This window comes from Selaginella moellendorffii, unplaced genomic scaffold (genome assembly GCF_000143415.4).
Source record: "Selaginella moellendorffii unplaced genomic scaffold, v1.0 SELMOscaffold_52, whole genome shotgun sequence".
In the NCBI taxonomy this organism is placed as follows: Eukaryota; Viridiplantae; Streptophyta; class Lycopodiopsida; order Selaginellales; family Selaginellaceae; genus Selaginella; species Selaginella moellendorffii.
In genome coordinates this window covers 18,418-31,918 of record NW_003314313.1, presented here as the reverse complement: position 1 = coordinate 31,918, position 13,501 = coordinate 18,418, and the positions used below count along the sequence as shown (strand labels likewise).

The following is a 13,501-nucleotide window of genomic DNA, read 5'->3' as shown; positions in this document are numbered from 1 at the left end:
GATTTTCAACTTGAGTTTCAATCATTGTAAATAGTGTCAAGTCAAATTTTAAACCTCATCTTTGATATAGATTGATTGTAGCATAATTATACATGTTACTTTGAGGCTTTTCTTCTTTATCTTATATTCCTTACTTTTTTTCTATTTTGTTATTTTATTTTTACTTTTTTCTTCCATTACTTTTGCCTTTTTATTACTTTTTTACAATATTTCTTTTTTACTTTTCTATTCTCTCTCTAAATTCTTTATGGTCTAGTGATTGACTGACTCAAGGATTATGTTTATCTCTTCAACTTTGATATGTTATCTAAGGCTAAGATTATATTTCAATTGAGGATGTTTGTTTAATTAAGGTTCATATTTTACATTGGTCATAAATAAGATCAAGATTTATAAGAAAAATATAAAAGAGATATTGGAAAAAAGTGTTATCAAAAGTCTCAAAATCTTTAAATATGTAAACTTCATTTTATGACAAAACTTGATAGAAGTATTTTCTTCTATATTAATTATTATTTATTAAATAGTATAATTATCCCAAATGTGTACCTTCTTCCTCACACTACCAATCTTTTAAATTATCTAGGGAAAAATTATGAGTTCACCAAATTAGATTTTACTTCTAAATTTTGATAAGTGCTGATGGCTAAGGAAAATGATTTTAAAATTGTTTTTTATATACTATTTAGTTTGTATAAATTTTTTATAATGCCATTTTATTTGACAATTTCTTGCAAATGATAAATAAAGCTCTTTGTAGTATATTAAAGGTGACTATTTACTTTATTGATAATGTCTTATTTCACTCCAAAGGGATGTAAAAGAAGCATATTCATGATGTCCACAAAATGTAAATTAGCTACAGGAAGCTAATTTGAAATTAAAGTAGTGGAAATGTGTGTTTAAATCCAAGAACAAGATTTATATTAGATATTAAATTTCTTGCAAGAATTTATATGTTAAAGTTTGATACTCTAAAAATGTGAAACACTTCCTCAATTAAATGCAATATTTTAATCATTTTGTTAATCATTTTTCTAATTAGCAAGCATTGCTAAAGTTGTCAACTTTGCATTGAATCACTTGAACCTGGTGAAGTTCATAGGATTTTGCCCAAGGAAACGCTTGCCCATTTATGAGTTTGTGCCAAATGGCTCTCTAGAGAAATGGATCTTTGGCAATGATAGTTCTTCTCAACAATAGGATGGATTGGGTGGCTTGTCTTCAAGTTCCGGATTGCTGTTGGCACAGCTCAAGGATTGTGTTACTTGCACGAGGAGTGTGCCAATAAAATCATTCACCTGGATCTCAAGCTGGAGAACATTCTCGTAGACGTCGGATTCGTGCCAAAGATTGCAGACTTTGGGCTGTCCAAACTAATTGCGAGGTGGCATAGCATCGGATGGCAAAATTTACTGTACATTTTTACCCATCAGCATCTCCATGATTCCAACACAGATCCACCAGCGTTGTCTAGCTTTTCTTCAAGAATGCTGTCAGAAACTTCTAACTCACAGGCCCAAGCCACAAGCAAAAACCATAGAAAGCCTCATTGAAATTAGTAAAAGTCAGTCATGTATGCCTTTAAGCTCTGAATGGCACTCTTTATGATGTTTTGATCACGATTAGCGCTCCCGCCATTTCTGGAGCATTTACACTCCCGCCCAGGTGCAGCAATGTTAGTGGCTGCTGTTCTAACCCCTCGAGACTCTCCCTAGTTATCCCCGGGGATACTGGGATCCGTAATTGTTTTCACGCATCTAAGCAGCGCCTCGCGTAAGCTGGGTAATAGCAACCCAGGATTATATTGCCAAGAATGTCACCTCGTTCTCTACTTCAACTCGGGGACCATTGCCCCGTGCTTGGAACGACACGGAGGATTGAGTATGCTGCCAACAAGCTCTCGAGCAACTTTAGCTGCTTGCTTCACACGTTTGAGATTTGCAGCACAAATGATGCACGGCCGCATTCTTCAAGACGGGGTCATGCTTTTCGCAGAGCCCATGTAGTTTATGAAAACGGGTGTGTACAAGGCCCTTATCAGGTGGAAAGATCTAAAAACGCATTGAAAGCAAACAGGTTCTTCGAGTAACTCTGTTGTGCTGCTGCCAACTTTGGCATCTCCAGGAATCCTCTGAGGTGGCGAGCCATGTGATAAGAAGAGGAAGCGTCTCTCCAGGACTTCATGCCAAGGCGATAATTTTCAAGGAGCTGGAAGAAATCGATGATGGACGCGTTTACAGGGGAAACAAGCACAAACCACTTGCTATCAAGGACGAATCACTTGAACTCGGTGAAGTTCCTGGAATATTGCGTTGATGGCCACGCAAACTTTTATGGCACGAAAACTCAAGTCACGCTATTTGGTTAGATTCCTTCAAGAGTTAAACTGGCAAGATTTATGCCTGTGACTTGTGAAACGCAACTCTATGTTGACTTAATTCTGAAACTTGACTCCTTTTCATATAAACGCAGATCAGACTAGACTCTTAAATCAGCAGCTAGAATGCCTGGAGTTTTTCAAGCTTTTGCATTGATTCTTCTGGGGATTTTCACAGTAAAGCTCCCCACCGCACAGGAAATACAATGTAACGGTGATGTTTGCTCCCCTCTGTGTGTCTCTCTACCCCTTCCCAAGCAGTCATGCTTTGAGAAACTCTATGTTTTTGGGAATTCACTCGAAGACATGGGAAATTTGGCAAGGGATACCTCTCTTTTTCTCCCACCCTTTCCATATGGTATTACAAATCCTGGGTGCCCCAAGGGCCGATTCTCAAATGGGGGGATCATCACAGACTACTTCGGTAGCGTTTTGGGCCTATTGGTGTTCAATTCTAACTTGTCAATGTTTAGCTAGTTTGTTTGATCTTCAATTATCGGTACTTCCCTCGGATTGTGGCTGTACAACAAATTTCGCGTATGCTGGTGCCACTGCGTTGGAAATCCAGTACTTTCAAAGCAGGAACCTACGCACCATAGTTAACGTATCCTTCGACAACGAGACCCGGTGGTTTAACTCGTACACAGAGAGATGTGAATCCGGAAAGTCCGCTCGCGTCGCTGCTCTCGTTGGCGGAGGTGGAAATGACTACAACATCCAAGATGGTGCCAATAGATCACTGTCCGAGATTATGAGGACTGTCCCGGACGTGGTGCGTAAGGTGGTGGACACTGTAAAGGTGACGAGCTTTAAATTTTGAGGTGATCCTTGGTGAACATGTGATTTTGTAGTACTTGGTGTATAAAGGTGTGGAAACGGTGATGGTTTTCAACGTGCCACAGACAGCATGCACTCCAGCCTATCGCTTCCGGCACCGTGACGAGGCCTTGGACGAGTTTGGATGCGTCAAGGCGATCGGAGAAGTTGTCAAGAGGCACAACTCATTGCTGGAAGCTACGTTGCTGGATCTCTACATGACACAATATTCAGCTGCGAGGATCTTCATCTTGAATCGATACAAATTTCTCAATGACGTGCTCAGAGACCCAATGAAATATGGTATGGGAGTTTGAGTTAAACGACAGAGTTTCTTCATATCTTTTACAGGGTTTCTTCCTGATATCACACATGTAGCCTGCTGTGGAGGTGGAGATGAATTCAATGCGAGTGTTGTATGCGGAGGACAACTTCCTTGCGAGAATCCTCAAGAGCATGTCTACTTCGACTTTGTCCACTTCACTGACCGTTTTAACAAGCAGGAGATACAGGCATTTTCACTCACCGAAGAATATATCATCTCAAATCATTACAAGCAAACATCTTTGCTGGATGTGTGTGTACACATGAAATGAATACATGCAAAGCATAATATTCATAGCGATTGAAAACGCCAAGATTAATCTAATTGATGAAAAATATATACTTTTCTATCTCAAATCAGTTCATTGTCAATATATAGAAGACTACTGCATGTTGATCTGCCTAATCCAGGAATAAACTCCTTTACATAGGAAAGAGATTCATTGGTGAAGCATTTCTTGCAAAAATGCCTAGAGCTCTCGTTTTAGTAAATCTTCTCACGGCAAAGCTCTCCACTTCACAAACGACGTCATGTACTAATGGCTCAGCTGATGTTTGCACGCCCCTCATGAGCGTCTCTCTGCCTCTCCCTAAGCAGCCGTGCTTCGAGAAAATCTATGTTTTCGGGGACTCCCTTGAAGACATGGGAAACTTGGCAAAGAGCACCTCTCTTTTAATTCCACCCTTATCACCAAGGGCCGATTCTCAAAGGGAGGAGTCATCACAGATTACTTTGGTAAAGCTTCCACCATATTTTAAGGTGATGAATAACTCTTGTCATGGTTTTCTGATTCCTATAGCTAGTCTGTTTGATCTTTAACGCTCAATGCTCCCATTGTCTTGTGATTGCACAACAAACTTCGCCTACGCTGGTGCCACTGCTCTGGGAATCGAGTATTTCCAGGAAAGGGACGTGCCAGTCCTAGTGAAAGTATCCTTCGACAACGAGATCCGGTGGTTTCGCTCAAAAAGGGAGAGATGTGATCCTAGAAAGTCTGGTCGTGTTGCTGCTCTTGTTGGTGGAGGTGGAAATGACTACAATATTCAAGACGACAGGAATCGAAGCGTATCAAGCATCATGGAGACGGTCCCGGATGTGGTGCGCAAGGTGGTCGACACAGTAAAGGTGGCGAGCGCTTGAGATCGGAAAATCTTTTGAAGTTAACAATATTTATCATGTTTTGCAGCTCTTGGTTTCCGAAGGGATTAGAACGGTGATTGTTCTCAACGTGCCACAGCCACACCAGACTATCGCTTGAGACATCCGGCCGAGGATCTGGACGAGTTTGGGTGCGTTAAGGCGATTGGAGAAGTTGTCAAGAGGCACAACTCGATGCTGGAAGCTGCTTTGCTGGCGCTGTATAACAAGCCACATTCAAGCGTGAGGATCTTCGTCTTGAATCGCTACAAATTCCTATGACGTGCTCAGAGACCCGATAAAATATGGTAGTTCAAAGTTCAAAGTTGTTCTCAAGTTGTCTCCGAGTTTTTCTCCCTACAAATGCATGGAGATTTCTGTCGCAGGATTTGATAGGGATATCACACATGTAGCTTGTTGCGGGGGTGGCAAGGATGCATACAACGCGAGTGTTCCGTGTGGGGGACAGATTCCTTGCGCAAACCCTCAGGAGCACGTTTACTTCGACTTTGTTCACTTCACAGACCATTTTAACAAGCAAGAGGTGCGGGCATTTGCTTCTACCAAAAACGAGAAAGTGATGTCTTTGCTGGACGTCTGTGATCCCCGTCCCAAAGATGCATCAAAGTGTAAGGAAATCTCTTTTTTTGTGATTTTAGGGTTTACGAGGAAACCCTAATGTAAGTTTTAAACCCTAGGAAAGCTATGGCGATCCAGCAGGTAAGATGTGCGTGGGTTTTGTTGATAAAGACTGTGGCACAGCAGGCAAGCGGTGGCGATGGCGACGACGATTCTCCGGTGTTCATCGACCAAGCTGATGTTGATGGCGAAGTTGTGATCGATGAGCAAGGTAGAAATTTCTCGTGAAGAGGACAGGCGAATGAATGCCTCTTTGTGATAGATTTGCCTGATGCCGAGGAGGACGGGGATGGGGAAGAGGAAGAAGAAAAAGAAGAAGAAGAAGATGGTAATGAGGTTGATGATTCGATCCATATCTTCACGGGCCATGCTGGTAAATTCGAAGCTTCATTTTTGTTCTTCTTTCTCCTTGATCCAGAGCGTAAAAGGAATGTTTTTGCGTAGAGTCTGTCTACGCTGTTGCGTGCAGCCCAGTGGAGTCCAGAGTGGTGGCCACGGGTGGTGGCGACGACAAGATTTTCATCTGGAAAATTGGCGATGATGCCGCTCCATTAGAGCTCAAAGGTTTGCAAAAATCATTGTTGCTATTGATCATTTGCCTCTTTCTTTGTGACAGAGCACAAAGACTCCATTTCCTCGCTAGCTTTTAGTTTTGATGGAAAGCTTCTCGCTTCCGGAGGACTGGATGGCGTTGTCTGTGTTTGGGATGGAGTTGGATCCTTGAAACACAGGCTGGAGGGTCCAGGAGAAGACATTGTGGTACTAAAGCTTTACCTTTTCTTCTAGTTTTCGAAGACGCTAAGCTGTTCTTTCTCTTTGGTTTTTGGCAGTGGCTTTGTTGGCATCCCAGGGGACACATACTTCTGGCTGGATCGCAGGACTTTTCAGTGTGGATGTGGAATGCCGACAGTGGAGCTTGCTTGAGCGTGTTTACGGGTCACAGTGGATCAGTGATTTGCGGCTGCTTCACTCCAGATGGTATAAAGCTAAAGCACTCTCACACGACACGATTCTTTCGATGCCTTTCATTGTTTCCTTTCGTTTCCAGGAAAGCTTGTTTGCACAGGCTCCAGTGACTGTAGCTTGCGAGTGTGGAATCCAAGGTCCGGCGAATGTATCCGGAACATCCAAGGTGACAAAGGGAGTGACTTATAGATGGCTCGTTTACAAAGGTTTTTGAACTTACAGGGCATCCATACCACAGAGGAGGAGTTACGTGCGTCGCAGTAGGCCGTGATTCTAGCATTGCTCTTACGGGCTCCGCGGATGGAAGCGTTTGTCTCGTAAACATCCAAAGCGGAAGAGTAAGCTCTCTCTTTTATTCCTCTTGTAGCTTTCAGAGCTTTAGTTCTTCCGCCATTCCTTCTTTTCAGGTTCTCGGCACTTTATCTGGCCACACACAGGCCATTGAAGCCATTGCATTATCCCCCAGGTGCTCGCCAGCATTGTTTCTTTCTTTCTTTCTTTTTTGCTTCTTTATTCTAAAGTTTGGCATGGCCTTCTCAAAGCTTGTCCCTGGCGGCCACTGGCGGAAGAGATAAGAAGCTCATTGTTTGGGACCTCCAAACACTCTCAGTGCGCTTAACTTGCGACCACCAGGTAGAAAGAAAACCTCTCTTTTTTCTTGCAAATCCTCTCTTTGAATTGCTTCCGTGATGAGCACAGGACGATGTTTATCGAATAATCTGGTCGCCCTCGTCCGAGATGATCTACACGGCTTGTCTTGACGGCAGTGTCCATGCTTGGGACCCCCGAAGTGGAACACGTCAAAAGAGCTTCCACGGTCACAGTGACGGCATTTTGGACATGGCATTGACATGGTACTTCCAAACTCTCCATTCTTTTCTCTGGAAAAAAATGCTTTTTTTTTCTACGCAGTGATGGCATGGCGATTGTGTCAGGCTCGGATGATACAACAGCCAGAGTTTTCGAAGTGAGTTAGATCGATCTTTAAGATCGGTGTGGTGTGGTGTGCGCTTCTCTCTCTGGTCACCATCTCATCTCTTACAGTACAAGAAAGAACAAAGCTTGCTGTTTCATGTATAGCTGTGAAAGGACCCGACAATCGAATTAAAAGAACGCACACCTCTCGAAGCCTTTCGAGAAACGACGCGAGAGGAAAGTTTCTTCGAGTTCCTGGAAATCTCTCTCTCTACACACTTTTGTAGTTTGCGAAAAGAATCACACTCTATAGCTACTCGCGCGCAAATTCCCAGAGCTTCTCTCTTCCCTTCTCTACCATAACTTACACCTCTCTAAAGAGCTAAAGTTTCTATCCTCTCTTCTCTTCTTTCAGGAGCCGCGAATGCTTCTTAGCTACTCATCTCTCAACCTGGTAGAATCGAAGGCTCAAGAGAGAGAAAAAAAAAAAAAAAAAAAACAAGCTAGGAAAGAACCTCTGGAAGAACAAAAGTACCTCGGTTTTTGTTTTCGTCACCTTCTTCCCAGCCCGTCCACGAGCGCAAAACCTTCCACCAGCCCTCTCGTGGTAGCCGAACTCTCGGCTTCCTGGAACTCCTGGCTCTGCCTCTCTTGCATCATCAGCGATGGCGGCCCTTGCTGCTGGATTCGCTGCTGCTGCTGCTGCTGGCGATGGTGGAGCAAATGCTGCTGCCTCTGATCCATCAAGTTCTTGAAACCGTCGAACTTGAGAGCCTTGGTGCTGCTCCCTCCGCAAAGTAGCTCCGCTCCCTGTACCGCATCGAAGCTCAAGCCGAGCGAGCCAGTGTGACGCTCGGCGCTGTCGATCCACCCTCGCTTCTGGTGGCTCCGGCTGTTGCTCTGGAGCTTGCTACTCTCGGTGTTGTGAGCGCAGTTCTCGGGACTCGAGAACAAGCCACCGCCGACGGCCGAGGCTCCTGCGTTGGTTGGAGTCGCTTCCGCGCTGGGCATTATGCTTAGCACCTCGGCCTCGCCCTGGACACCACCACTGTCGTCCCTGTTGCTCTCGTCAAGCTCGTCAGTGGTTTCGTCCAGCTGCTTGCTGTTGTTGGTAGTGTTGTTGACGTTGCTGATGGTGGTGGCGGTGTTGCCGCCGCTGTTATTGTTTTGCTGCCCGGACTTCGTGGACGCGCTCGGCGTGCCAATAATTCCCTTCTGGTACAGCACGTCCAGCTCTTGAAAGTATGGGCACGTCTTCGTGTTCTCGGGCCGCTTCTTGGTGCTCGTTTTGCGGTAGTACTTGTTGATGTTCTCCCACTTCTCCTTGCACCTCTTTGCGCTTCGAGAGTATCCCTGGCACGCCAGCCCCGCTGATATCTCCTCCCAAAACGGGCCCTTGGGACCGACCTCCTGGAACTTGGTCTCCATTGCGGCCCGCAGCTGGATCAAAGCTTGGACTTCGGCTCTCGGCCACCTTTTGTTCATGGAGTCACACACCTCCTTGTGGTGATCGTCGTTGCTCTCGGCCAGGGTGTTGGAGTACGGTGAAGGAACCGGTCCCTGGTGTGGCATTTCAAGAACCTGACCCGTCGCCTTCTGAAGCGCACTAGCAAGCGCCGTGTCGTAATTGATTCTCCTCGTGTGTTCTTCCACCCGGAGCTCATATTCCCGGTTGAGCCTCGCCACCTCCTGCTTCCTCCACGTCTCGTCCCGCTTCATTCTCTCCTGCTCTCTCTTCTCGAGCAGCTCCAGAAAATTCTGCTGCATCTGCTCCTGCTTCTCCATAAACTTCTTAACTAGATTCTCGAAAAAGGCCATCCTTTCCTTCCACGACTTTCGCTTCCTCTTCTTCACGTTCTTTCCGTGGTCGCCGTACTCGCTGGTTCCACCACCGGGCTCGTCATACTCTGCAGATGACTCTGACGAGGAATTCACGTCAAAGTTGCTGTTGTTGTTGGTGGTGGTGGTGGCATGATCGATAATGTTGTTGTGATTTTCTCGTTGTTCCGAGCAATCACCTTCTGGATCTCTGCTACTTAAAACACCTTGTGCCAACGCACTCGCCAGCTGCTGTGTTCCAACGCCGCTGTCACGGTTGTGGTTTCCATTGTTCCCTTCCTTGTGGAACTCCGTCGTTGTTGCACCCATTGTAAGCCCACTGTTACTACCGTACAAAGCCTCTAGCTCCTCGAAGAAGCGGTAGCCTGTGTCTTCACCTCCGTTCCCTTCTTTTGTCTTTCTGAAATAGCTGACAATGCCTTCGAACTTCTCCTTGCAGTTTTTCCCGCTCCGCATGTAACCCATGGCTCCAAGTTTCCTGGAGAAAGTAAAGGTCACTACCAGTGATAAAGGAAAGCTTAAGGGCGACCAATGAGGGTGATATAGAGAAGTGTTTAGTAGCACAAGCAAATTCACGAGTCATTGCACAGAAGTTCATTCACGAAGAAACCAAATCAATGCTGGTGATATAGAAAACTTAAAAACGAAAAGAAAATCCACAGAAGGAGAAAGGAAAGAATGTTTGTTCATGCAAGCGGATAAAAAGGGGCAAAACTCCAAAAAGAGGAACAAACAAACTTCTCTAAAGGATGGCCTCTCACGTGTATCACCACACGCACCCCTTCCAGAAACCTAAAACGCTTCCACAAATCCAGGAGCTCGCTCCAAGCGAAATCTTAGGGCTAAAACCATGAATGCAAGCTATCCACATACCTCGAGATCTCTTCCCAGAGATGGGGATGGGTGCCCCTCTGGAAACTCGACTCCATGTCCCCGCGAATCTTGATCAAGGCCCTTGCCTCGTCGCTGGGCCACTCGCCGCTGCCATCCTCACGATGATCCCCCCGATCGCTTTCTTGCCGGCGTTGGGGGTGATCGTGCTGCTGTCCGAGATCGCTAGGAATTCTCGCCATAGCCACGGAGCAAGAAGACAAGAGATGCTTGAAAGAAGAAGACGCCGGCGGGTCGTGAGGAGGAGGATTGGCATGGAGATTGTGAGCCAGATACTGGAGATGCGCGTGATGATCCCTCACGAAATGCTGCTGCTGGTGCTGCGGCTGTGGAGGAGCTTGCACTGGCGGTGGCGGCGACATCGGCTCCCGGGAGATTCCCAAGAAATGACCCACGCCGCTGGCGCTGGAGGAGACCGCTGCCAGATTTCTTGCGGCGAGCATCTGCTGGAGTTCGTGAGGAAGAACATACTGCTGCTGCTGCTGCCGCAAATCCGATGCTCCTCCCCCCGCGGCAATCGGCACGCCGTTCCAATCCCTCATCTTTGCCGCGACCTAATCGATACCGGCGCCTAGCGCTCCTGCCAGGGATTCCGCCATGGCAAGAGGAGGCCGCGAGCACGGATCGATCGGCGCCCGCGGAAATAGGGCGAGATCGATCGATATTACGGCAATCTTGGGGGGCGTTGCGGACAACTCACCCCCGCGCTGGAAAGAAAGAACTGGAACAAGAGGAAGAAGCCGCTTCAAGAGAAAAGGTCGCCATTCTGTAGCGGAATGGGAGCGCCATCGGCACCATCCATCTGTCCACCTGACCATTCCGCGGCATATTCCAGAAGAAAAGAAAGATTATCCGGGCTTCGATAAAATTCGAGGCTTGGATGGATGACGTCTGCCAAGGAAGCTACTTTGAGTTACAAAAAGAGTTACCGATCGATCGGCGTAACTACTGGGCCGCATTCACTGTGTTGGTTGCCCGCCCCCACGTTTGGGTGGTCACTGGTAAGGTTTTTTTACTTAATTATTGCGACCGACACTGCATTTGGACATGCGTATTAGGTCCATTATACGAAGAAAATCAAATGGGGATGTAGCTCAGATGGTAGAGCGCTCGCTTAGCATGCGAGAGGCACCGGGATCGATACCCGGCATCTCCAAGCCTTTTGTTTTGTCGGTTTTTTATTTTTTGCTTTTCAAAAGCAGAATGTTTGTACACTATAATGTTACTTGGCCAAAGGCAAAAAACGAAAAGATACTTTTTCCGCATTATTTTAAAAAAAGAAGAAAGGAAAAAGTAAAAGACATACAAAATCTTTCTAATCCGTAAAGTTTTGGAACCCCGTTTCGCATTCCTTTCTTGTCAAACCATGAAATAATTGAGGGAAAAATTTTCAACGGACAAGGAGAAAATGTTAAAGTGCGCCTTCAGTGATCGTGGGTATCGCCAATTATGAGAAGAACAACGCTATGTTAGATGTAGCTATCAAAGAAGGCCAGCACAAACGCCAAAAGTCGTCAACCAAAGCTCTAATAACTTTATATGAGAGATTCTCCCCCTCTCGTGGTCTAGTTAGTCTTCCACCGCGCTGTGGGGAGAGCGAAATATAGGGTTCTTCGCGGCGCGCGTCTCGTCCGGGCTAGCGGGCCGGTGCTGCTCCAGGTACTGGCATTTGGATTTTCTGCGCTTTACGAGTGAATCGGGAATCGCGAATCTAGCAGTTCGCATTTCATTGCTGTGCTGCTTTTGGATTGTGGCTGGGTGATGATGGGAGTGTCTCCTGTGTGTGGGGAAAATATGCCGTGACCAGCATCAAGGGCGTGATTGAATTTGCCTGTGTGGAGCATCTGGAACAGTGAATTCGAGTATCAGGAGTTTCCTTTTCTGTGGCTTGGTCTCGCCCCTCTTTATGCTTTGTTCCAGCGACTGATGCCGTTGAATGGATTTCCCTATATATTTGATGCCAAGTCTTTGAGGAGCTCCAGCGAGGGTCACAAGTCTTCCTGGTGTTGTTGTTGTTGTCTGTCGTGAAAAATGGGACGATATCCATCGGGTCCAAAGAGCTGTGTGAGTGATCCTTCGTGTGATGTGCTCATCACGAAGGTCACGCATCCTGCCGTTGTGACGGTGTTTTGCTACTGGGGATTTGTCTTGCTCGTCTGCTGTTCTTTCCAGATCTTGAAGCTCTGGCTGATCCGAAAGAACCCAGTCAAGCCCGTGTTTCTACGGGAAGAAGCTCCAAAGTCTTCCAGGCCTGCCACAGGCAGCGAAGGTGCCTCAAGGTTTCAAGGCCAGGAGTTCCTGCTGGAGCCGGAGGAAGCAAAAGAGCTGCTTGTGACGGGCTACACTTGGTCCTACTTTGGCGAGTTTTGCTACTGCGTGTGCTGCCTGACGTCGTTGCACTGGCTGGCACTGTATGTCGTCATTTTGTTCGACACGTACAACAAGTGCGACATTGGTGGAATTGACAATCTCTGCTTCTTTGGCAACTATTTCATTTTTGGAACCTACGAGCTGAATGCCAAGGTGAGCAGTTTTGCTTTTGCTGCTCTTGGCTTTGGAGTAGGATCACATCTATGCCCTTGCTCTCGTCCAGGTCTTCTTCACTGTCTGGTGGCTATCGGTTGTGTGGTACACCACCTGGGTGCTGTTTAAAGGGAGGGTACACAACTGGTTTCGTCTTCCATGTCCGTTGTCTCAAGCGACTGTCGCTTTTGTTTGGGCCAGAGACCGGGAAGAAATCCTCTCAGCGAATGCGTTTGCTCTTGTCTACATCATTCGTCGCTTCAAGGTTCGGACCACAAGCTTCACATATGTTACAAACACAAACAGCTCTGGTTTTTTTTTTTTGTTTTTCAGAATATAATTATGCCTCCAGATGCTCAGGGCCATTTTGAGATTGTCGATATCCTTGAGACTGCCTCAGGGAAACGTTATTTTCTCTTTGAAGGGCTTCGTGTTCTCGTGGATGGTTCGCAAATCTCCCATGCGCGCATCCAAGTAGGAGCACTGCTCTCAGATTTTCATCAGGTACGTCTTACTACTCAATAAAAGTACATTCGCTAAAATCATATCACTTTCAGTCTCCAACTGGGCTTAGTGCCGAGGATTCCAGCAATCGTTTAGAGCATGTTGGTTTGAACAAAATCCCGTTCGAACCGGAGCCATTATTTCAGAGTATCTGCGACGAGCTCTTCACTTTTTTCCACGTCTACCAGCTCATCATGTACATATTGCAGTACTGGAACAGCTATCTCTTCGTTGCAGCACTTATGACCTGCATTGTGCTGCTAAGCTCCTCGATCACCATCTATACACGAAGGCGAAGCCAGTACACGATTGCTGAGGTTTATCTGAGAAGGCTACTTTCTTTTCGTTCTGCCATCAAAAGTAACAGTCCTGATGTTTACAGATCACGAAAATAAAAACGGACGCTGAGGTACTTCGGGGCGGGTCCTGGACTACCGTGGATGCTTCTCTTCTTGTCCCTGGAGATATGGTCAGAGTGAAAAGCAACTGGCTTTTACCCTGTGACTTCCTTATTCTTCAAGGTTCGTGAACTCGGAAAATATCATTTTGTATTTATTTTTTGTGTA

General features: G+C 46.2%; 5 protein-coding genes and 1 non-coding gene across 8 annotated transcripts; 5 read left to right on the top strand and 1 right to left on the bottom strand.

Annotated features, from left to right (window-relative positions):
- The first annotated feature begins 2,506 nt into the window (after window positions 1-2,506).
- Window positions 2,507-3,200, top strand: LOC112350610 (GDSL esterase/lipase At5g03600-like). The gene is made up of 2 exons (XM_024687082.1): window positions 2,507-2,824; window positions 2,949-3,200. Exons 1-2 carry the CDS (start codon window positions 2,507-2,509, stop codon window positions 3,198-3,200), a joined length of 570 nt encoding a protein of 189 aa, XP_024542850.1.
- Window positions 3,201-3,986: 786 nt separating this feature from the next.
- On the top strand, window positions 3,987-5,337 carry LOC112350609. The gene is made up of 4 exons (XM_024687081.1): window positions 3,987-4,256; window positions 4,425-4,646; window positions 4,731-4,901; window positions 5,128-5,337. The coding sequence occupies exons 1-4, from the start codon at window positions 3,987-3,989 to the stop codon at window positions 5,335-5,337; spliced, it is 873 nt and encodes a 290-aa protein (XP_024542849.1).
- On the top strand, window positions 5,327-7,429 carry LOC9634877 (angio-associated migratory cell protein). 2 transcript variants are annotated; one of them, XM_024687223.1, is made up of 12 exons: window positions 5,327-5,378; window positions 5,421-5,508; window positions 5,560-5,670; window positions 5,742-5,861; window positions 5,914-6,056; window positions 6,128-6,275; window positions 6,346-6,429; window positions 6,486-6,601; window positions 6,671-6,729; window positions 6,806-6,896; window positions 6,963-7,117; window positions 7,176-7,429. In XM_024687223.1, the coding sequence occupies exons 1-12, from the start codon at window positions 5,364-5,366 to the stop codon at window positions 7,237-7,239; spliced, it is 1,194 nt and encodes a 397-aa protein (XP_024542991.1). In that variant the 5' UTR covers window positions 5,327-5,363; the 3' UTR covers window positions 7,240-7,429. The 2 variants fall into 2 exon arrangements, with proteins under 2 accessions (XP_024542991.1, XP_024542992.1); XM_024687224.1 differs by having other exon boundaries at window positions 5,333-5,378; window positions 5,424-5,508.
- On the bottom strand, window positions 7,315-10,634 carry LOC112350651 (trihelix transcription factor GT-2-like). Of its 2 annotated transcripts, XM_024687222.1 has the most exons (3): window positions 9,891-10,634; window positions 7,714-9,495; window positions 7,315-7,629 (listed from the first exon to the last, which is right to left on the bottom strand). In XM_024687222.1, the coding sequence occupies exons 1-2, from the start codon at window positions 10,448-10,450 to the stop codon at window positions 7,731-7,733; spliced, it is 2,325 nt and encodes a 774-aa protein (XP_024542990.1). In that variant the 5' UTR covers window positions 10,451-10,634; the 3' UTR covers window positions 7,315-7,629; window positions 7,714-7,730. The 2 variants fall into 2 exon arrangements, with proteins under 2 accessions (XP_024542990.1, XP_024542989.1); XM_024687221.1 differs by having other exon boundaries at window positions 7,315-9,495.
- Window positions 10,635-10,991: 357 nt separating this feature from the next.
- Window positions 10,992-11,064, top strand: TRNAA-AGC. Its single transcript has one exon. It is a non-coding gene; the product is annotated as a tRNA-Ala (tRNA).
- Window positions 11,065-11,468: 404 nt separating this feature from the next.
- On the top strand, window positions 11,469-13,464 carry LOC9634876 (probable cation-transporting ATPase 13A5). Its single transcript, XM_024687080.1, has 5 exons — window positions 11,469-12,431; window positions 12,502-12,696; window positions 12,765-12,935; window positions 12,989-13,252; window positions 13,318-13,464. The coding sequence occupies exons 1-5, from the start codon at window positions 11,940-11,942 to the stop codon at window positions 13,462-13,464; spliced, it is 1,269 nt and encodes a 422-aa protein (XP_024542848.1). The 5' UTR covers window positions 11,469-11,939.
- The last annotated feature ends 37 nt before the right edge of the window (window positions 13,465-13,501 follow it).

Bases quoted from the DNA above. Each gene is read 5' to 3' on its own strand.
- LOC112350651 (XM_024687221.1), bottom strand. From the start codon at position 10,450: ATGAGGGATTGGAACGGCGTGCCGATTGCCGCGGGGGGAGGAGCATCG. The intron at 9,496-9,890 runs GTATGTGGATAG...TACTTTCTCCAG, and splicing joins CTCTGGGAAGAGATCTCGAG to GAAACTTGGAGCCATGGGTT.
- LOC112350609 (XM_024687081.1), top strand. From the start codon at position 3,987: ATGCCTAGAGCTCTCGTTTTAGTAAATCTTCTCACGGCAAAGCTCTCC. The intron at 4,647-4,730 runs GTGGCGAGCGCT...CGAAGGGATTAG, and splicing joins AGGTGGTCGACACAGTAAAG to AACGGTGATTGTTCTCAACG. The intron at 4,902-5,127 runs GTGAGGATCTTC...TGTGGGGGACAG, and splicing joins ATAACAAGCCACATTCAAGC to ATTCCTTGCGCAAACCCTCA.
- LOC9634877 (XM_024687223.1), top strand. The intron at 6,276-6,345 runs GTATAAAGCTAA...TTTCGTTTCCAG, and splicing joins CGGCTGCTTCACTCCAGATG to GAAAGCTTGTTTGCACAGGC. The intron at 6,602-6,670 runs GTAAGCTCTCTC...CCTTCTTTTCAG, and splicing joins TAAACATCCAAAGCGGAAGA to GTTCTCGGCACTTTATCTGG.
- LOC9634876 (XM_024687080.1), top strand. From the start codon at position 11,940: ATGGGACGATATCCATCGGGTCCAAAGAGCTGTGTGAGTGATCCTTCG. The intron at 12,432-12,501 runs GTGAGCAGTTTT...GCTCTCGTCCAG, and splicing joins CCTACGAGCTGAATGCCAAG to GTCTTCTTCACTGTCTGGTG. The intron at 13,253-13,317 runs GTTTATCTGAGA...TGATGTTTACAG, and splicing joins GCCAGTACACGATTGCTGAG to ATCACGAAAATAAAAACGGA.
- LOC112350610 (XM_024687082.1), top strand. From the start codon at position 2,507: ATGCCTGGAGTTTTTCAAGCTTTTGCATTGATTCTTCTGGGGATTTTC. The intron at 2,825-2,948 runs GTGTTCAATTCT...TTGGAAATCCAG, and splicing joins GTAGCGTTTTGGGCCTATTG to TACTTTCAAAGCAGGAACCT.